Below are 22,797 nucleotides of genomic sequence, written 5' to 3'. Positions count from 1 at the left end.
ATGGCACCTTCGTCATGTTCTGTGGCCCTTTTTCACTTTGTCTTGCACCTTGCTTCTCCTAATGGGGTGCTCCGATGCCCAGCTTTCCCCCGATTTCTATTCAAAAACATGTCCGAACGTCTTCACCGCGGTCAAATCCCGGGTGGAATCCACTGTCAAGAAGGAACCTAGAATGGGAGCCTCCCTCCTCTGCCTGTTTTTCCATGATTGCTTTGTGAATGTAAGCTACCATAAATTGACTTATCTTTCTTTCATTGTATCCTAGAAATTCATTTTGTCTTTCGTCTATTGCCAGGGCTGCGATGGATGGGTTCTTCTCGACGACACGCCAACTTTCACTGGTGAAAAGAACGCAGCTCCAAACCGAAACTCTGCCAGAGGATTCGAGGTCATAGACGATGTCAAGTCTGTTGTGGAGAAAGTGTGCCCTGGTATTGTTTCTTGCGCTGACTTGTTGGCCATCACCGCTCGTGACTCCATCGTCTTGGTAAGCCCTCCCAATCCCTCCAAAAAAAATCACTACCCCATACAAGTACTACTCACAAATTTGCTCTAACTAAGATTGTGTTGAAATTTGCAGCTTGGAGGGCCAAGCTGGAACGTGAAACTCGGAAGGAGAGATGCAAGAACCGCGAGCCAAGCAGCTACTAACAGTAGCCTTCCCTCTCCAACCTGAAACCTTACCGACCTCATATCTAGCTTTGAAAATTCTGGCCTCTCCACGACAGACTTGGTGGCTTTATCTGGTACGTACACTCATAAACACAATCCCGGACGGTTGCTGGAATAATAATGCAAAAAACATTTTTTTTAAATTTTTTTTATTGTAAATGGAGAAAAAAAGAAAAAGAAAAAAAAGAGATACTAACTTATCATATTTGTTTTGACAGGTTCACATTCGATAGGGCAAGCGAAATGTGCAAATTTCAGAGCTCGGATCTACAATGAGACCGACCTGGACCGTTCCTTCGGTGAGATAAGGCGGAAGAACTGCCCAAGCTCAGCTAGCCCGAGGGACAACAATCTAGCCCCACTCGACTTGCAGTCTCCCGTTGCATTTGACAACACTTACTACACCAACCTTCTCCAGTTCAAAGGACTGCTTCACTCCAACCAGCAGCTCTTCAATGGCGGCTCCACGGACTCACTGGTGAGGACATATGCCAGTAGCCCGAGCACCTTCAGCTCCGACTTCGCAGCGGCCATGATCAAGATGGGGGACATCCTGCCCCTCACCGGATCAGATGGTGAAGTCAGGAAGAACTATAGGAAGATCAATTAAGACAATAATTGTCTTCACTTGATGGGAATAAAAATTTCTTCCCCGACTCGCTACTTTAAGAACTAAGGCATATAGAAGTATTTGTCAGTGCTTTGTCATCTACCTAATGTTGTGAATTCATGGACAATTATCGTAAGTAATGGTTTTATGTGATGGGCCTAAGTTGGCCCATCCGCCCATGTTGGGCCTGAAAACCCGTCCCACAAGATTAGGGCCCATGCATGGAAGGATACGATGAAGGGGTACGTTTCTATTTTTTTGAGGGAACGTATATAAGGGAGGAAAGAGAGAGACGAAGACACCCTTTGGCATAATAACGTACGTTTTCTCTCCCTCTCTCCCTCCAAAAGAAAACAAGCGCTTAAGGCGACGCCGTCTTCCCTTCAAGGCCAATCGACGTCATCGAATCGAACATGATCAATTTTCTCTTCCTCTTATCGGCATTGGTGTTTAATCTATGGCTAATAAGGTACGCTCGATTCCGTGGTGTGCTTTAGGATCGGTGATACGTGTTTTTCCCGGGCTCATCTTCCGCATTCGTTTTAGGGGTTCGATTTAGTGTCGAATCCAGTTTTTGGGAATCCGACAATCCCAACATTGGTATCAAAGCCCTAGTTCATGTTTTCCCGACCCCTTTCATGTTTTTTGATTGATTTTTCGCGAAAATATTCGGCCGACACGGATCGGGGCGAGAAATCCCGACACCTGAGCACTGTTCATCCGTTTTTTTGAGTTTTTGTAAGTCAAAATCAATTTTTGAAGGCATAGGGTGAAAGATCTTGTCGAGACGAGTCCGATAATCTGTCATGCGCCGCCGGGCGATGATAGATGCGCCCACACGCGCAGCTAGAAGGCGCTGCGCGTGGGCGCTACGCGCCGGTGGGGAACCGGCACATGCGCGCCGGCGACCGGCGAACCGGCGCATGCTGACGTCACTGTGACGTCACCCAACGATCGGTAACCGCTGGGATGACGTCACCGATGACGTCATCGCCGGTGACCGTTGGCCGACCGGTCACCGGTCGGCGACTCGACCTGAGACACGAGACACGACCCGACCCGAGCTCCGACCGGTCGCTCGCACGTGCGAGGCACATGCCGGGTCGGTTCGTCCGACCCGGCCCAACCGGTCCGACGACTGTTGACCGTTGACCAACGATCGTTGACTATTGACCGTTGACAAAAAAAAAAAAAAAAAGGAATTTGTTTCTTTTTTCAATTATACCTATGTGGGTTATAAGTAATCCATTATTTATTATGCATTTGTTGTATGAATCATGGAAAATTATGTATTTTCCCTTATGTGCATTATGGATTATAAGTAATCCATTTTTAGTTCTGCATTTGTTGCAGGAACTATGTTGCGTTATGCACGGATACCTACAATCCCGAGAACGGACGAGGAAAGTGCAATACTTAAAAGATTGATGTCAAATTTAGCTAATTATCGGTGGTATGACGGTGATTTAGTATCACATGTGATTAGGGTTAATCAGATGATATAGGAAATAATCTGGAATGGTTATCTTATGCCGGATTTTGAAAATGTGCCGACTTTGATGAACACTCTTCCACCTGAATGGCAAGTAGTGTTAGATCGGCTATGGGAGGTCAACGTGGTCCCGGGTTATAGAAGGCTAGTGGAAGCTTTTGTAAGAGATACTATAGGATTGAATTAACCAAAACTTCAACCCTTAGATTGAGCGCCACATGGCGCAGAGTGAATGCGCCTTGGAGGCGACATGAAAGCTCTCCAAAAGTTTTTCCATGGTTGGCAAATGTGCCTTCAAATTTCTCAGATATTTTGACTGATAGATTAGAAGGGACATTCCCTATTTATTTCTTAGATTAGTTTGAGATGTTTTTTGTGTATGAATATCTCTTTCTATGTTGATATGTTTCCTCTGTATGTATTGCTTAGTGTAATGGATAGTTGTTTTATGTGAAAGCATTATAATTCTATTGGATGTCAAATATTATTTGTTTTCTGTTATTGTTGACTATTGTGGGTAGTTCATAGAAGTTTTTGTAACTTCATAGAATTTATTTTGCATAAGACAATTATATTAATAATAATTTTGAGTTAGGATTTTTGGAGGATGATTGGAAACATAGTGACCTTTTGATTCTAAAACCTTACTTAAAATTGTTCATTGATATGATGGGTTTGTGCAAAGTGGATGCATAAATGATAGGCATTAATTATTCGTGCATGTATGTTTGATGCGTTTAGATTGATGGTTTCAACAATTAAGAATGTAATTGCTGATATGAACGGCAACAATTGTGAAATATTGAATATGAAGATTCAATATGTGCTGGAAAAGAAAGAAGCACTAGAAGCTCTTGACCATGTTATGAAAGATCTTGAGGATGCCGTGTGCCACCTTGAGCTAGCCGAGGACCGCGTAACGGCATTTGAGCCGAAAATAGATATTTGCAATACTGGTTCTAGCTCATAAAGGGCTTTGTGCTCTAAGCGCAAGCGTATTGATTCATTCAATATATGGGAATGTAAAGGATTAAGTCCTTATTGCAAGAAATCAAGAGTTAACCAATACAAGAGCGGAAAATGTCTTTAAGTGAAGAAAATGTCAAGGGTGAGGTGTTACAATTGTGACAAGAAATGTCACTCGTGAGCCAAAGAAGGTATATACCTTTTGTACATTTGAGAACTTTGCTTATGTGTCAAGTTCTATATTATTGACTGAATCCAATCCTTTGTGGACTATAGATTCAGGAGTGACAGACCATGTAGCAAAGGATAGAGAATCATTCGTGGAATTCCGACGAGTACCAACTGGAACTAAGTGGATCTATGTGGGTAATAACTCTAGAGCTGAAGTTAAAGAGATTGACACCTGCCAATTGAACATGTGTGGTGGACGCACATTGTTCCTATATAATGTTCTATATGCTCCGGAGATTCGTCAAAATTTAAGTGTTTGTTTCGGTGTTGGTTAAGCTTGATTTTGGTATGAACTTCCATAATAAAGGTGTAGATTTGTATTTGGATACAAACTACTATGGTTGTGGTCACATTCTGGATGGTTTTATTGTACTAAATGTTGACTGTGGTGATGTCAATAATTGTTATTCCCTTATTTCACTTCTTCTACTTCATATGATAATGATGTGATTATGTGGCATGCTAGACCTAATCATATTGGCCAACAACGTATGAATAGACTAGCCAAAGAAGGCTTGTTGGGCAACATTGAAAAAGTCGATTTGCCCATATGTAAACATTGCCTAGAAGGGAAAACGACAAGGAAACCATTTGGAAAAACTAAAAGAGCTGAATTTCCTCTGCATTTAATCCATTCTAACGTCTGTGGTCCAATGAATGTAAGATGAAGGCATGTGGCTGTTTATTTCATCACTTTTATAGATGATTATACTCGATTCGGATATGTCTATTTGATTTCTCATAAATCTGAAGCAATAAGTTATTTCAAAAGGTTTATGAACTTGGTAGAAAATCAATTAGACAAGAAAATAAAAGTATTGAAATCCGATCGAGGTCGAGAATATTTATCTGATGAGTTCATAAAATTATGTGATGAAAAAGGAATAAGAAAACAGTTGTCTATTCCATACACTTCTCAACAAAATGCTGTTGTGGAGAGAAGAAATAGAACCCTACTGGAAATGGTTAGATCCATGATGGCGCATGCTAACTTACCTATCACTTTTTGGAGTGATGCGTTGTTAACTGCTGCCTATATACTTAACCGAGTGCCTTCCAAATCAGTTATTTCCACTTCATATGAGTTATGGACAAGTAGAAAACCGGACTTAAGTTTTCTTAAGCCATGGGGTTGTGCTGCCTATATTCATGAGTCCTCTCACAAGTTTAGGAAATTGAGTCCCAAAGGAAATAAGAGTATTTTCATGAGATACTCCGAACACTTGAAATGGTATATGTTCATTGGTGAGCAGGAAAGTTGGAGTATAACTGAATTTGAATCACGAGATGTCACATTCTTAGATGATGAATTTCACAAGAATGGCGAAATATGGGAAGATTACTCCCTATTTGAAACCTTGGATCAAGATAATGATATTAGTGGAGTTCGTCCAAGTGGGAGTAATATGAGAAATGATAAATTGAATTCGACTCATTCTCAATTGCAACTACATGATGAGACGACATCATCATTATCTAATCCAAGTGGGAGCATAATAGGGAATGATGTGCAAAGTGTACAAATCTCCCATACGGCGAACAAGTCGCCAAAGTATTCCCCGTCGACGTTTTGACATTGAAAGGGAAACTTTTATGATTGCTCCGCAAGATGAGGATGAGCCAAGAAATATTCATGAGACTCTGAATTGCCCTAATAAGGAAAAATGGATTCATGCAATGGAAGAGGAAATGGAGTCAATGAAATCAAACCAAGTTTGGGAACCGGTTGATCTTCGAGAATGATGCAAAGCTATTGGGAACAAGTGGGTTCTCAAAATAAAGCAAAAGGTTGATGGCTCGATAGAGAGGCATAAGGCTCGCATTGTGGCGAAGGGGTATAATCAACAAGAATGAATTGATTATGAAGATACATTTTCTCCTGTAGTGAGATTTACCTCGATTCGCATTATTTTGGCAATAGTGGTTAGTATGGATCTTGAGTTACATCAAATGGATGTAAAGACTGCTTTCCTCAATGGAGAATTAGATGAAGAAATATACATGGAACAACCTGCTGGTTTCATAATGAAAGGCCAAGAAGAAAATGTATGTCGACTTTTGAGATCGATATATGGCCTCGAGCAGTCATCGAGACAATGGTATATTCATTTTCATAATGCCATAATGGCATATGATTTTACAATGATTGATGAGGATCATTGTGTATATATCAAAATATCCAAAGATCAATTTGTGATCATATCATTATATGTTGATGATATACTAATTGCCGGAAGCATTATGGAGTTTGTTAATACTGTCAAGAGTTGGTTGTCTTCCAACTTTGAGATGAAGGATATGGGTGAGGCTGCATACATTCTTGGAGTTAAGATTTCAAGATATCGTTCGAAGAGATCGTCGTCTCTTTCGCAAGAAACATATATAAATGAGGTTCTTGAACGATTTCGTATGCAAGATTGTAAACCCATAAACACTCCTATTGCAAAAGGTGAAGGATTGAGCCATAGACTGTATCGAAGGGCTCCACAAGAGAATGAACAAATGAAATATGTTCCTTATGCTAGTGCTGTTGGGAGCTTGATGTATGCTATGATGTGTACAAGACCTGGCATATGTTTTGCAGTTGGAATGGTGAGTAGATACCAATCCAATCCAGGTCCAGCATAATGGAAAGCCGTTAAGAGAATACTAAGGTATCTAAAGGGGACTGCTGATTATACGCTGAGTTATTAAGGAAATGATCTGCGACTCTAAGGCTATTCTAATGCTAATTGGTGAGGAGATTTAGATGAAAAAAAAAATCTACCTCTGGGTTTGTTTTCTTATCGAATAATGGCACCATATGTTGGAGCAGTAAGAAACAAAAAGTGTATAGCCTTGTCCATGATGTAAGTTGTGTTCGTGGCATTATCAGCATCAGTATAAGAAGGTGTTTGGCTTAAGAGATTTTTTTATTATTTAGGTGTTATTGGAAGTGCTGCAGATTCATTGTTGGTTAACTGTGATAGCCAAGCAGCAAAAGTGTACACCAAAGATTCAAAATATCATGGCAAGACCAAACATATAGATACTAAGTATAATCTTGTCAAAGATATGATTGCACGAAAAGATGTGAACTTAAGAATGGTAGCAAATCCTATGACGAAGCCAATACCTAGAGATGTGTTTTGTGGCCATATGAAATCTCTAGGATTGCATAGAGGCTGATGTACTGAATATTGTAATTTTCCTAAGTGTTCACATTTGATGAATTTGTGTTTTCATCATTAATGCCTATGAATCTTTGTTTGATCTTTATGCATCTTAATGCTCAGTCCATTATTTTAGGTTGAGAAAGTATGTCGGACAGATAAAAGATTAGCCCACTCACACGGGTAATCGCCTCTATTTACTGTGTGATAAATAGAGATGAGACTGTTTTTTTAAGCTTATTATCTAGGTGATAATCGAGAGCTCAAGCTTAAAATATATTTGTCGCCTTAACTAAGTATTAAGATGAGAACATAATATTTACTGTGTCCGAAAGTAAAATACCCCATATATTTTAATTTATCTATCTAAGATGCCAGATGTGAGTTCTGATGAATTTTGTGAATGAGTAGATACGTGAACTCAAGTTAGACATTGGGTATGTCTGAACTGTCATCTGTATGGTATTGAAGGTGTAGGCATACGCTCTATGGGAAAGAAGTTAATACTGTAATACGTTTTTCATACTACGTATGCATGAGACGACCAATAAGAGTGGCAAAAGTTTGATCTCAACTTTTATGCCGTGTAAGACTTTTGAGGAAAAGAGTTCCTCAATTTTAGTGCCCTCATGACTTTTACTTATTCTCAAGATTTCTATTTAGTGTTTGCTATCTTAAGATGTTGCCAATGGTCATGAGTTGATTCGATCTAATGGGACATTTCTAGAAAAGCAAGCTGAACTAAAATTGAGAGTTTGAAGGAAAGAGGAAGATCGATTTTGGAGAATCACATTGTAGTTTTATATTCACTAGTCGACCAATTATAACTGTCTTTGTGATAATCATAATTGTGAATACGATATAGATATATATATATATATATATATATATATATATATATATATATCATTGTTTAAAAGAGATCAAGAGAGATATAAATGTGATCGTTCGATCTAGGGTACTGCATACTAAATCTACTCAGAGTGTGATGCCCATTATGAGCTGCTATATATTCTTAAGAGATGTATAGCAACGAACTCTCAAAGTATACTGATCGCATGGATTATTCACCGGTATGAATGTTGTAGAGAGGTAAAGAGAATCATGTTCGGCCTACCATGTGCGAGTGGAAGATGATGGTTTTATGTGATGGGCTTAAGTTGGCCCATCCGCCCATGTTGGGCTTGAAAGCCCGGCCCGCCCATAAGATTAGGGCCCATGGATGGAAGGATACGATGAAGGGGTACGTTTCTATTTTTTTGAGGGAACGCATATAAGGGAGGAAAGAGAGAGACGAAGACACCCTTTGGCATAATAACGTACGTTTTCTCTCCCTCTCTCCCTCCAAAAGAAAACAAGCGTTTAAGGCAATGCCGTCTTCCCTTCAAGGCCAATCGACATCATCGGATCGAACAGGATCGGTTTTCTCTTCCTCTTATCGGCGTTGGTGTTTAATCTGTGGCTAACAAGGTACGCTCGATTCCGTGGTGTGCTTTAAGATCAGTGATACGTGTTTTTCCCGGGCTCGTCTTCCGCATTCGTTTTAGGGGTTCCATTTAGTGTCGAATATAGTTTTTGGGAATCCGACAATCCCAACAGTAAGGAACAAGTCCATTACATCTCCATATTGCCCCTCCTAGGGTTCCTTGCCTCCGCTAGCCCATGTAATTTTCATATGCAGAATAAAGCGTGTATGATTACCATTTGCAGTCTGCATTGATTTCGGGTGTTTTATGCAAACAGTTATCCCACGCTCAGGCGCAGCGGGTCATGCAGGCATGGTACCACTGACTTCATTGGCTAATGATATAATTGACATTTTTCATGACATCCATAGAGCCAAATGTTGGCGACACGACCCACGCGAGCTCGACACACCAGTTGGTAGCCAATTGAGGGCTTACTGAGGTCCCGGTCGAGTCAATGCTGGAGAGATGGCCATAGAGCGGTTGGTTCGGGTCAGCAATTGTCAAAGAGTTCGATCTCTTCGATATGGATGGTGTGGCGAACTCCCCCGCGAACAGCACAAACTCAATGTCGGTTCTGATGTTTACAACGTGAAACGTCAAAGTGCCGCCGCCATGTGGTCACCGCACATTGACCGTCCTTGTATTCCTTGCGCTCCTTCTTGCAGCTCAGATAGTCCGGATCCTTGTTCACGTATTTTTCCTGAAAATGATGCACATAAGCATACACCAAAAAGTTGAAGTGGAAACATTTCTCCTAGTCTCAAATTAATTAGACATGGATACTATAAAATTTACAGAATTTGGGACATTGCCAAAAAAAAAGAAAAAAAGAAAAGAAAACACGTAGTATGAACCGACGGCCACGATAAATGAAATTCCAAAGCTTTTCGACAAAAAGGGCTTGCTTAAATATTCGAAATAACGGGACTACATGCGGCATTTTATACGTACCAAAAATATTTAAAAAGAAAATGTAAACCTTTCTTATTATCTAGCATTACTCATGGAGTTACATATGGAATGTCTCTATTTGACTAATAATATCCATCTCCGAAAAGTAACTCCATTATTTTCCTGTATTCTACTGAGTTTAATATTTTCAGGGTCAACGGAAAAAGTACATACTTAAATTCTATTAAATTACAATTCTATAAGTCAATTACTTATTTATTAAATGAAAATAAAAATTGATAAAAGAATTCGATAAACAGCCTCGCAAAATATCTGAACCAGAACCAAATCTGACTTTATTGATTGAACCTTTAGCAGATATAGAACAAAAGACTCCTTTGATTATCTTTTGAACCCAAAAAGGGGCACTTTGACTAGATAAAAATAAATTAAAAATAAAACGGACTCCTATTTTCTCCTCTTCTTTCGAGTGGATGAAGACTTGACAATCAATATTTCAAACCTTAAAAGCAGCTACAATATTAATGCTTGAGGTTACGTTAGGCATATGACTGTAGCTAAGTTGATTTTATTAATATATAGACTTGACGAGGAATATTTCAAACTTTAAAAAGCAGCTACAATCATTAATGCTTGAGGTAGCGTTGGTCATGTGACTATATATATGTAGCTGAGTTGATTTTATTAATTTATAGACTTGACAAGGAATATTTCAAACTTTAAAAGTAACTATAGTCATTAATGCTTGAGGTTGCGTTGGGCATATGACTATAGCTATATATATAGCCAAGTTGAGTTTATTAATATATAGACTTAACGAGGAATATTTCAAACCTTAAAAGCAGCTATAGTCAATACTTGAGGTTGCATTTGTTACGATAGGGCGAACAATCGAACAAAATATAGACGGAAAAAGAAAAATAAATCGGACACCAGATTTACGTGGTTCAGTCGTAGAGATCACGTTCACGGGGAGAGCAGCAGCGAATTTCACTATAGATCAAGCGATACAAGGAGATGACACACTCAAGTCACTCAAACATTCTCTCGGTGTTTCCCAAACCCCAATTTAATCCAAACCCAAATCACAGCACAAAATTATCACACAAGCTTAAAATAAACGCTGAAAAAGAACTCCTTTTCTTGATCGTGTTTCAGCTTGAAGACATGTGGCTCCTCCTTTTCTCTCATACGGGTGCAGCAGCAACACCCCGAAAAGAAGATCTCTTTTGCGGCTTTTGCAAGCGGTAACGTGCGGCTCCCCTTTACGAAGGTCTTCGTGCACGCCGAAAAAGGAAATAGGTGTGTGCCCAAGAAAAGTCAAATTCTTGACTTGGGCCCACCTATTTTGTCTACGTGCAGGGATTTCTTCATTGCGCGTGGAGTGTGCGTGTGTGTGCCCAGACGGTCAAAGATTTGACCTTGGCCCCACCGAATAATACGTTCTTCGGTGACGGGCGCTGGTATCAGATTGAAGATTTTAGTTTCTAGAAAGATGCAGATTGAAGATTATCTTTACCATATGAATCTGCACTTGCCTTTATTTTGGGAGAAACCAGAGACGAAGAAGCAAGCTGATTTACTTCCAAATATACTAATCTTTCTTTATTTCAATTTATTTCAAAATTCGGCTTTACGCTTCGGGCTCAAACTTGAGACATATTTAACAGCATTGGACATATGATTGTAGCTATATATATATTGAACGTCTATAGAATATTTCGAGAAGTAACATGAATTTCACATATTTTTAGCATTTTAATCTAATTCCTCTATCACAACAACACAATCATCTCAAACCAAATGAAATTCGACATTGTTTCGTGAACGCTAGGGACTCTATGCCATGACTTTTGTGGGTCGATCATGAGGACTGAACCAACTCTCGGCAAAAGGAGTTAGGCAATGCGCCATGTGATTTCCTTTTCAATTGCTTTTCTATTCAGCCCTCGTTGATTCCACTTTTTTCTCTAGAGCCCCTCCCTATTTTACATATCCATGACTCATCAAGAAGAAGGTAGATAATCATCAACAAGGCACGATTCACTGATAGAGAAAATTACCTTGATAGGATAATGACATAGAAGAGGAAGATCACTGAGATCACCAGTTTACATACGTGACCTTATTCAGTGGACAATACGAGACGCTGCAACCCTAAATAAAACACAAGGAAAAAAAGGAACTTGAATGAGTAACTCGTTCACGTGTACCAAACTCTACTTGCAACGCAGGACATCAGAAACTCTACATAGTTTCTAATTTCAAAGCATCACAAGAGACCAGAACAATTTCTTAATAAATGGAATATGAAATCGAGTAAGCAGACATAAAGCCAAAAGGAACATGATTCTGGGAAGGGCGAGGAAAAATTAGAGAGTGCTGACCTCTAGTTGTAACTCTTTTGGAGTTGCACGCCCTCTGAAATAGCCGAATTTGGAAATCCTTATCAAATTCCAGTCACTTGGCTACGAAAAAATCAACGGGGCTTCACATGTACAAATCTTATTCATGGGAGCAGCAAAATTGATAATCCTCATGTAACCGTATAGATTCGAGCTGAATGATATGAGCAGCAGAATCGGCATTTAATTTCTTAATAGCAAGCTAAAAATCTCTGGAATCTGGATATTTCAAGGCCCATAATTCATAAAGGTGTTGCTAAGATGGCATTGTTTGGCTAAGCAACATCCAGCAAATGTAAATGAGGGAAATGGAATTGGGATTAAGAACTGATGAATACAAGGATGGATTTTCAGATATTGCCAAAGAATCGTGCAGATTTGGACAAAAAGTTATAATGGCGATACGACCCCAAGAAATTATCCTGCTACCACTCACATATCATAATTTGCGAAAAAACGAAAAGAGGTCCTGACTAGCAAAGGCTTCGTTCAATCTAGCTCGATATCTACATTAATGCGCATCAGTCAAAACTAACTTCAAGACGGTCTCCTTCTAACGATGATAACCTTTCATTCCAAATCTAGTCATGTCCTGATACAGGATTTTCAAATCGACGGTTGAGCGTGGTAGGTATGGATCGGACGGCTGCATTTCGGATGAGAGAGAGGCAGACATTTTCGGTCAATTAGGTCAACGACATTAATTTAGAAGATTAGGCTTTGCTGATCATCATATTCGTGACCAAGGTCGGTCGACTGCCATTACTCTTCATGTGATAGCGACTTGAATAAATCAAAAGTTTTTAAGATTACTAAGCAATTTCCGAATTCTATTACATTGCATCACATTCATGATGGAAAATTCTGAAAATTCATGAGTCTATATCACATATTTTTGCACAATTACTTAACAATCTTTTCGAAAGATTATGCTAACTATTGAGAGTTCATGATTCTGAACTCACTCAAAATGAGAGATCACTTCTCCATTGGACACATGTTGTTAGGTTGCTCAAACGAGTACCAAAATCATGAAACAGAAAGAGGTCCTGACTAGCAAAGGCTTGGTCTGATCGAGTTCGATATCGACAGTAATGCGTATCAAAACAGACTTCATTACGGCCTCCTAGAGATAATCCTGATATATGATTTTCAAATCAACGGTTGAGCGTGGTCAGTATGGATCGGATGGCTGCATTTCAGATGAGAGGGGAGTAGACATTTTTTGTCAATTAGTTCAACGACATTAATTTAGAAGATTAGGCTTTGCTGATCATCATATTCGTGAACAAGGTCAGTCGAGTGCCATTACTCTATGTGATAATGACTTGAATAGTTCAAAAGTTTTTAAGATTACTAACCAATTTCCGAATTGTATTACATTGCATTACATACATGACGGAAAATTCTGAAAATTCATGAGTCTATATCACTTATTTTTGCTCAATTATTTAACAATCTTTTCGAAAGATTATAGTAACTATTAAGAGGTCATGATTCTGAACTCACTCGGAAGGAGAGATCACTTCTCCATTGGACACATGTCGTTAGGTTGCTCGCATGAGTACCGAAATCATGAATTTGGATTCCTTCATCACAGCTCAAGAGCACTCGATTAGGCCGCGCAGACAATCAAGATTTATTACTTGTGTACAAGCACAATTTATCTGTATGTTTTGTCTCTGTATAGTACAATGTAGAAGTGTACCACCATTGTCGCCTCTGCAGCACCTTCCTGCTCACTTGAAAAGTCGGGTTATCGGGTGATGCGGAAGATGTCTTCCACCTTCCTTGTGTCGGCATTCACATACTGCAGGCAACACGTAGATCGAAGTTAAACGAGCACGTACACATGATCACCATGAATGCACTAACATGTAGCCGCTCAATGTTCCAAACTCTACCTGCAGTGCAGGAAATCGAAAACTGTACGTGGTTTCTGATTTTCACAGCACCACAACAGACCAAAACAGGTTATCAATCAATGGAGTTATCCATCATAAAAGATAGAATCAGCAGGGACAAAGCGAAAAGGAACGATGACCAAGGGAAGGGCGACCGAGAATTCAAGATTGCTATGCAGGATGCAACATTCAAAAGCGGGTTACTGCTGACCTCTAGTTGTAACTCTTTTGGAGTCGCATGTCCTCTGAAATAGCCGAATTTAGAAATCCTTATCAAACTCCAGTCACTCGGCTGCAAAAGAAAAATCAATGGGGCTTCACTTGTACAGGTCTTATTCATGCGAGCAACAAAAGGGATAATCCCTGTGTAATCGTATAGATTCGAGCTGAATGATATGAGCAGCAGAACCAGCAAAGAAAGTTATTTCTTAAGAGCAAGTGCAAGAATCTCTGGAATTTTGATATTTCATGGCCCCCAAATCAGAAAGCTGTTGTCAAGATGGCATTGTTTAGCTAAGCAGCATTCAACCAATGTAGATGCAAGAAATGGAAACGCGATTAAGCACTGACGAATAAAAGAGCAGATTTCCGGAAGATGCCAAAAAATTGTCCAGATATAGACAAAAGGCCAATTTTTTTTTCCTATCTACAACTGGTGTGAGGGAGGACAGACTCTAACCTTATCTGTGAATTCACCCAGCCTGAACCCGGCCATACCAATAACCACTTGCACGGGTGCGCTATAATTGCTGTGATCATAAATATCAACCCCGCTCTGATCTTTCTTTGGCATAGCTTTACACTCATTTTGGAAAACCGAGCACGTTCTTTCATAGTTATGCATGTGGCCGAAGAGAACTAGATCAGCCTGTGATATCAAATGGTTGATGATTGCACTTTCACAGGTCAAAGAATTGTTTAACATGAAAACCAAATTAAGAAATGGAAGGTTGCCTTGTTGTCCAACAGCAATGGCTCTACAGCATCAAGAAAAATTGGATCAGCACCTAATCCGTGACCAGAAGTGTACATGGGCCTGTGCCTGCAAGAAGCAACTGTTACACTTGATATCTGTTGTCTTGAGAGTTTTTAGTCTGAGAGTCTGCACATTCAAGTAGTAATACTCACGATCACTTAGAAGCAAATGTACTTACCCCATGAAAACTAACCATGGAGTTTTAGATCGGTCGACTGAAGCCATGTCCCCTTTCATCCATTGATACTGACAACATGACATTCCCATGACATAAATGGACAGCTTATCGAGATGCAGATATGATCCCAAAAGGGTTCAGCTCGATCGAACGTACCTGCTCTGAATTCTCGGACCAGTCATGTTCAGTTGAAATCACAGTAAAGTGAACACTGGCTTGTTCAATGGAATACCATGGCTTGTCCTTCGCTGGGGTTGGCATTGGGAAGTATGTCTCGTAAGGAATGCCACATTCCCCACCGGAGTCTGGAGTTATATATCTGGCACCCGAGTCCACATAACCTCTTCATGTAAAAGAAAATTAGAAAACCTTCAATTCATGCTGCTGAGTAATGTTCGCTTAGTTGTTCACTGAGCCTTCTATTATGCACAGGAAGAGACTCATATTGACCCGAGATAGTTACCTTTCGTGGTTCCCAATTGCAGTCATATAGGAAACTCGGGAAGCGAAAGGGCTGATGTGGTGGAGGAAGAAATCCCACTCCACTAAGAAGCCGGTGGCGTAGCTTATGTCTCCAATATGGAAGATGGCATCGACATTGCCGGAGTCTACATCATCCAACACTGCCTTAGCCACCGAGACTGATCCTGGCTATAGAAACATACAAAGTCGCATGTTAGGAGACCTTCATAATCAGGAGTTTGAATTCTCACAAGCAGCTTAGTCTGTGCCACTTCAGTTAATTCAGATGAATGTGACGTGCTAATAATATTTCTTGAAGAGCAGGTTTTCAAGATGATACTCCACTCAAATCGTGCCATGTTTTGTCCCTTCCATTAGCATTTCTCAAAAATTTGAAGGATACACCTTCCTCTTAGAGTATACCCAGCTTGGATAGCATCATTTCAATGTTGCCTTTAGAAATGCGACTTTTCATTCTATGGAAAGCATGTTTACCTGAATGTAGTGCTCGACTGTATCATCCAGAGGGGCTTTTCCCATATCCCCATATGCAAGAAATTTGAGTTCATTTGATCCTCCTGCAGGCGGTGTCCTGAACTGAACTTTGTTGCTCCAACCAACTGAATCACTGGATATCGTAAAAGCATTATCAAAACAACTCGAATGTGCCAGAAAATGGTATAAATTTATTGATCAATTCGATTTCCAATCATCTAAGTGATGCCCAAAAAAGATGGATTATTCCATCTACTTCCAGTTGCCACAACTGCAGTGTCATGCAATATATAAGTCCAATGTCATGTTAACGAGATTCTCCTTTTAATTGAAAGCCGTATACCCAATCCTCTCTCAATCAGACATGCAGCTACAATACATCTTTAAGGACTAAGGCATATGGAAGTATTTGCCGGTGCTCCATCATCTACCTAATGTTGTGAATTCATAGAAAATGATTGTAAGGAACAAGTGCATATCAATTCATTCACATTCACTGCAGATAGATGACCCTGCATCAAGTAGACATGCCAGAGATATTGCACTATGCTCAGCAAGAATACCTCAAGCCAATCTGAAACCGATTGGTCTCATAAACAATATACTTCAGTCAAAAGATTCTACCTTCCGTATTTGTAAGAATAAGAGGTAGAAGGTTGCAGTCCCGTCATCACGGCTGAATGAATGTAACCAGGGTCATGCCAACCAAAATCTTTGGCAGGACTGGGCACCACTTTACCTGTCAAAAAACAGACCAACAAAACTAATTTCAGTGAAGGATGAGTCTTTATGGGGCATTTAAATTGTTTTGCGTGCGACAAAGTAAGTCCTAATGCATTTACAGAATTTTCAAGGAAGGGTTTGAGGTTAACTCACTGCACATATCATCTCGTGAGAATGAACTAACTTCGGAAGTTTGTGATTTCCCATCTCCATATTGTACCTTTTGGGGTTCCTTGCCTCCGCTAACCCATGTAATCCTCATCTGCAGATTAAAGCACGTAAAATTAGCATTTGCAATCTACATTGCTTTCAAGTGTATTATGCAAAGAGTTATTCCACACTCAGGCGCAGTGTGTCGTGCAGGCATGGTACCACTGACTTCATTGGCTAATGATATAATTGACATTTTTCATGACATCCATAAAGCCAAATGTTGGCAACACGACCCATGCGAGCTCTGCACACCAGTTGGTAGCTAATTGAGTGCTTACCGAGGTCCCAGTCGAGTCAATGCTGGAGAGATGGCCATAGAGCGGTTGGTTCGGGTTAGCAAAGGTCAAAGAGTTCGATCTCTTCAACACGCATGGTATGGTGAATCCTCCGGCGAACAGCACAAACTCGATGTCGGTTCTGATGTTCAGAACGTGAAACGTCAAGCTGCTGCCGCATGTGGTCAACACGCATTGACCGTCTTTGTATTCCTTGCACTCCTTCTTCTTGCAGCTCAAATAGTCCGGATCCCTGCTCAAGTATTGTGCCTGAAAATGATGCACATAAGCGTACACCAAAAACTTGAAGTGGAAAAGGTTCTCCTAGTCTCAAACTAAATAGACAAGTAATGGTAGGTATGCTAGAAAATTTACGGAATTTGGCACATTGCCAAAAAGAAAAGATACAGGTATAATACCACGGGTTGTGATAAATGAAATTTTAAAGAATTTTTATAAAAAGGACTTGCTTAAATATTCCAAATAACAGAGTTTTTTTTTTTTTTCCTTCCAAATAACAGAGTTACACACAGCATTTTATATGTTTCAAAAATACAAAAAAAGAAAATTGTAAACCTTTCTTATTATCTAGCATTACTAAAATTAGAGTTACATATGGAATGTCTCCATTTGACTAATAAAAATCCAACTCCGAGAAGTATCTTCGTTATTTTCCTGTATTCAACAAAGCTCAGTATTTCATGGTCAACGGAAAAAATATATACTTAAATTCAGGAAAAAAAAGTTATGTAAATTTTTAAAGGATGGTTCAATAAGTCAATTACTTATTTATTGAATGAAAAATACAATTATAAAATAATTCAATAAAGAGCCTCGCCAAAAAATGTGAACCAGAGCCAAATCTGACTTTATTGATTGAACCTTTTGCAGATTATAGAATGAAGGACTCTTTTGATTCTCTTTTGAACCCAAAAAGAGACTTGACAAAAATAAAAATAGATTAAAAATAAAACTGACTCCTATTTTCTCCTCGTCTTCCGAGAGAAGGAAGACTTGACGAGGAGTATTTTAAACCTTAAAAGCAGCTGCAATCTTTAATGTTTGAGGTTGTGTTGACCCCGGCGCCTCTAGAGGAGCAGCAAGATGGGCTGTGTCTGACTGTCTACGAAGGTTTGTGTTCTGTTGCTTTCCCGCTTTGCTAAAGTATTTCAATAAATATTGTATATGTATATATGTAGGTATGCATATATGTATGTATGTATGTGTATTTATTAAATTAAGTTGGTAGAAAACGAAATGTTTGTTGAATATTTCGAAAAGTAATATCAATTTCACATACTTTTCGCATTTTAATAGATTCCATCTACCAATACAACATAATCATATAGTCTATCAAGTATATTGAATTTTTTTTTTTTTTTGTAACTCGATATGCACCTAACCAAATGATATATGACATTGTTACGTGAACGCTACGTACTCCATGGTGTCACTTTGTTGGTTGATCATATGAGGATTGAACCAGGCCTTGGCAAAAGGTGTTCGGCAATGCGCCATGTGATTTCTTTTTCAAGTGCCTTTCTGTTCGGCCGATGTGGGTTCCACTATTTTCTCTAAAGCCCCTCACTATTTAACGTTTCTATTACTCATCAAGAAGAAGATAGATAAGCCATCAACAAGGCACGATTCAACGGTAGATAAAATCACCTTGACAGGATAATGGCATAGAAGAGGAAGATGACTGAGATCACCAGTCTGTACATACATAACCTTGTTCAGTGGACAATACGAGACGCTGCAAGCCAAAAGAAATCACAAGAAGAAGAAGGAACTTGAATGAGTAACCTGGTCACGTGTACCAATACGTCTCAAGGCAAATGGTTAAGAGTTTCGAGGACGAAAGAATTAGACATCAGGATGACTTACTCGGCGTCCGATGGAGAAATCATGGCAATCCAGTGATTGTCCGCTGGAACCAGGACCCCGGTTACATTAACCGTAAGGTACTCTTCATCTCCCATGGTGGCGTTGCCACTGACATTAATTTGGAGATAAGGGTTCCCATCGCTACACTCGAGAATTCGCCTTCTATTCAGCAACCGGAACTCAGAAATGGCGGTGTAGTTGAGATGCTCAAGCATGGAGTCGACCACCAAAGGGTGCAAGTTTGATGGTGACAACGACGACGACAAAGAAGAAGAAGAAGAAGAAATGCACGTAAAAAGGATGATGGGAATGGAAACGATCGCGATTTGTGTTGGAATGTGGAGTTCCATAATGAAGAAGCAAAATGCCTTGGATGGATGAAGACAAAGGCCTTCTTCGTATAATTCCAAGAAAGAGAGGTATGGTTTGGTGTAGAGAGAGAGAGGGGGGTTCAATGTTTAGGATCCAACACCTATGGAAGTAAATCAGAGATGTATGCTTTTTATGGAGAGGAGGATAATATATATCTTAAAGAATGGAAAACAATTAAGGCTGCATTTGGTCATCTGAATTTATAACCAAAATAGGGCTAAATAGAATAAGATATTAAATCTATGAATTTTGTTATATCATATTCATTATTTCGTGATTGCAGTAAAAAGTTAGATTTATTTACATCATTTTGTATATATTATTTTATATAAATGACATATTAATATAAATGAACAAAAATTTTATAAATAGAGATGATAAAAATCTCATGTGACACCGTTAACTACTTTATTTCTATTTAATTTTTTGTTTTATTTTCCGCTTTTTTAAAATAAATTTCTTTTTTATTTCTTTTTGCCCCTTCAATCATTCTATAATAAAATTTTATTAAATAGTAAACTATACTAAGATACCTAAAATACTAAATTATGGGGAAAAGTGCTAAACAAGTCCTAAACCTTTTTACGGTGTGTCAATTCAGTCATTTCCGGCCAATTTTGGCCGGATTTTATTGACTAGGCACCGGCCGGTTGATGTGGTTTGATCGGCACTGACATGGACAATTTATAATAATATTTTAATATTTTTGAATTTTTTTTTTTTTTCTTCTCCTCTTCTTCCTCCAGCCGTCATTTGGACCTTGGTGACCGGCCGAGAGGTCAACGGCGAGGTCGAGGTATATTAAAATTTGTTAACAATTTTGTTATTTTGAATTTCTTATGTTAGGATTCAAATATTATTTATATTATTAAAATATAATTTTAATTTTGTTAATTTAAGAAAATTGCCATTCAAGGAAAATAAATTTCCTATTATTGATGTTTGTCTTGAGCATACATCAAACGTGGGATATGATAAATTTTATCATATTCTAAATTTATCTTAACAACTAAATAGCCTAAGAGGATACCATGTTTATTTCTTGCCGATAGTTTATCACTTGTCTGAGAATGTATTAATTAGGAGTGAGTTTTATTAATTCCAAAAGTTTACTCCAGAGCTCAGATCTGTTATTTCTATCCAATACCGACTAGATCAGCTTCTTCTAGTAGCCAGGTACCTATTGATGATTCTGTGTTCCTGGTTAATGTCATTTCGAATGGATCAGCCTCCACTTTGGCACTTTGCACGTCGAAAGAACCATAGGAAGGCATCAAAGTCAAGTAATTTGACGAGGGTTGATATGAATGCACGAGCATGCAATAAATGCATATTGTCTAGATATTAAAGAAATGAACATTTCCTTTAGATGCTCTTAGGAATATTAGGTGTTGTGGAAGTTAATTGAGGGATTGTTGACACATAAATTTATACTCACTAAATCATACACTGCATAAAAAATTAGGGATCGAATTAATATTGTGCATTCACATTGTTTACATTTTGTCATAAAGAGCATACTATTTTACATATGATTCGGTGGTGATAATGTTAAGTGTGGGAATTGAGATGGGCACAAGATAATGATTGACTGAGGATCATTAAATTCAAGCGATGGACAAAATAGGACAAGCAATGAGTCCCGGATAAGGGCTGAAGATTTGATTGCAGTCGATAATGAAACAAATATGGTTCAAAAAAATATATTTGAACGGAGAGAATATTGAGGAAAGAATCGTGAATGGGCTGGTGAGATATAGAGAAGATCGGAAACTAAAAGTTTACGGTCAATTCAAGTTTCAAGAAAGATTGGTGGCAATCATTCTTCGGTCAAACACCAGAAAAGGGAAAGAAAGAATTTTTGTTTCCAACTTGCAAGGACATAGTCTCAGTTGATGCAGCAATAGAAGGGGGATATTGAAGGACAAAAACCAAGACGGAAAATTCACATCGAACGTCCAGGAGGTCCAGCGGGTTCTTGAGCAAGCCTTGGCGCCTCTGGTCCCCAGCGAAGCAGCCCAGTCCCAGCGAGCGATCGTCGACGACATTTGCAGCACCAGGCCAATCCCGGCGAGCCTCGAGCCGCCTCCATCAAAAGACAGGACTACAGTCGTGCCTACGCTGTCAGCTCTCACGGCGACCCCTAACCACAGCTCCAACGGGCCTCCCAGCCACGCCCGGTATTTTAGAACGACCTAAGTTGCCCCTCAAGCAGTGGTAAGCTCGACGAGTGCTGCATTAGACAAGCACCCAGTTCCTCGACACCCATACCGTCTTGGCGAGCCACCATAGTTGCTGCTCGTTACTGTCCCGCTTGTTGATTTCCTCCACGCCAATCCCCAGCGTCGCGAGCATCCCGGCCCCTCCTTGGCCGACTCTTGTCCTCGCTGGAATCTCTTACGTTGCCTCCAATCTTGGCGATTAACTTTGGCAAATCCTAATTCGAGGTAAGCTGCGGTGGGTGCAATTTTGATATATAGTTCTCGACGCATGTTATTCAAAAGTTAATAAGCCTTCGGTTGTTTTAAGTACCTCTTACGTTTATCTTGCATTAGTCGAGGCATATTAGGGCGCCGGAACTTTGGGCCTATAGGTTGGGTCCTTAGTATCGCCTTATCGCATGGCCCGTGATCTACAATATATGGGCATGGTTAACCTAAATAAATCTTGTGTGCATTGAGATAATATGTCCTCGAATTCTAGCAATTACCTTTGATTTTTTATTTTTGATGATAAACAGAAATGCATTACTAAGTAACGTTTGACCAGTAGTATCCGCATATAAAACAAGAGCATGTTTAAGGGTTTAGAAGACAACCCAATCAATCTTAACCTTTTAGAATTTTCAATGTTAAAGGAGGCCCGAATGCTAGTTTGCAATTTCCACTAGAGCTCATATAGATTTAGAAAACCCCATTTCATAGCTTTCGAGTAGATATGCATCTCTTTTTCAGATCTATTCGGGGCTAGCTTTGAGGAAATAAAATCAAGGGTTTCGACCAGAGCTGTTGCCTCTGCTTGCTCAGCTGATCTCGCATCTATATTTTTAGTAAATCCATCAACAACTCTACCAAGATCATCTCTGCAGATACAAGCTATAGATCCGTGCAGGGGGAGGGGTCTTTGTAGGGTGTGGGAAGAGCAGACGGCATTCTCGGATCCCAGATCTGGGTTCGCGTTTTGCTCTTGGCCACCAGTCATCTTCCCTCTCCGTTGATCTCTACTTTCCCTTTGGTCGTCTGCTAAGTTTCTGGGCAAAAAACTCTGCTGTGGAGTTGCATTTTCGGAACCCAGATCTGGGTTCTCGTTTTGCTCCTGGTTGCGAGTCATCTTCCATCTCCGCTGATCTCTACTTTCCCTCTGGTCATCTGCTGAATTTCTGGGCAAAGAATTCTGATGTGGA

At 39.5% G+C, this 22,797-nt stretch overlaps 1 protein-coding gene and 1 pseudogene across 1 annotated transcript; one reads left to right on the top strand and one right to left on the bottom strand.

The window, feature by feature from the left end:
• Positions 1-1,282, top strand: LOC104421883 (annotated as a pseudogene).
• Positions 1,283-13,524: 12,242 nt separating this feature from the next.
• LOC104423573 (probable inactive purple acid phosphatase 1) lies at positions 13,525-19,372 on the bottom strand. The gene is made up of 13 exons (XM_010036042.3): positions 19,023-19,372; positions 18,804-18,891; positions 17,139-17,405; positions 16,801-16,909; positions 16,549-16,663; positions 15,925-16,057; positions 15,431-15,618; positions 15,124-15,310; positions 14,968-15,035; positions 14,768-14,855; positions 14,493-14,681; positions 14,025-14,105; positions 13,525-13,719 (listed from the first exon to the last, which is right to left on the bottom strand). Exons 1-13 carry the CDS (start codon positions 19,370-19,372, stop codon positions 13,666-13,668), a joined length of 1,917 nt encoding a protein of 638 aa, XP_010034344.2. The 3' UTR covers positions 13,525-13,665.
• Between the last annotated feature and the right edge of the window lie 3,425 nt (positions 19,373-22,797).

Source organism: Eucalyptus grandis, chromosome 10 (assembly GCF_016545825.1).
Source record: "Eucalyptus grandis isolate ANBG69807.140 chromosome 10, ASM1654582v1, whole genome shotgun sequence".
Taxonomy (NCBI): domain Eukaryota; kingdom Viridiplantae; phylum Streptophyta; class Magnoliopsida; order Myrtales; family Myrtaceae; genus Eucalyptus; species Eucalyptus grandis.
The sequence above is the reverse complement of the archived record's forward strand: the minus strand, read 5'-3'. Positions and strand labels throughout refer to the sequence as shown.

Excerpts from the sequence above, each read along its gene's own strand:
- LOC104423573 (XM_010036042.3), bottom strand. The coding sequence starts at position 19,372 with ATGGAACTCCACATTCCAACACAAATCGCGATCGTTTCCATTCCCATC. Across the intron at positions 16,910-17,138 it reads TTGACTCGACTGGGACCTCG|ATGAGGATTACATGGGTTAG; the intron begins GTAAGCACTCAA and ends TTTAATCTGCAG. Across the intron at positions 16,058-16,548 it reads TATTCTTACAAATACGGAAG|TGATTCAGTTGGTTGGAGCA; the intron begins GTAGAATCTTTT and ends TACGATATCCAG.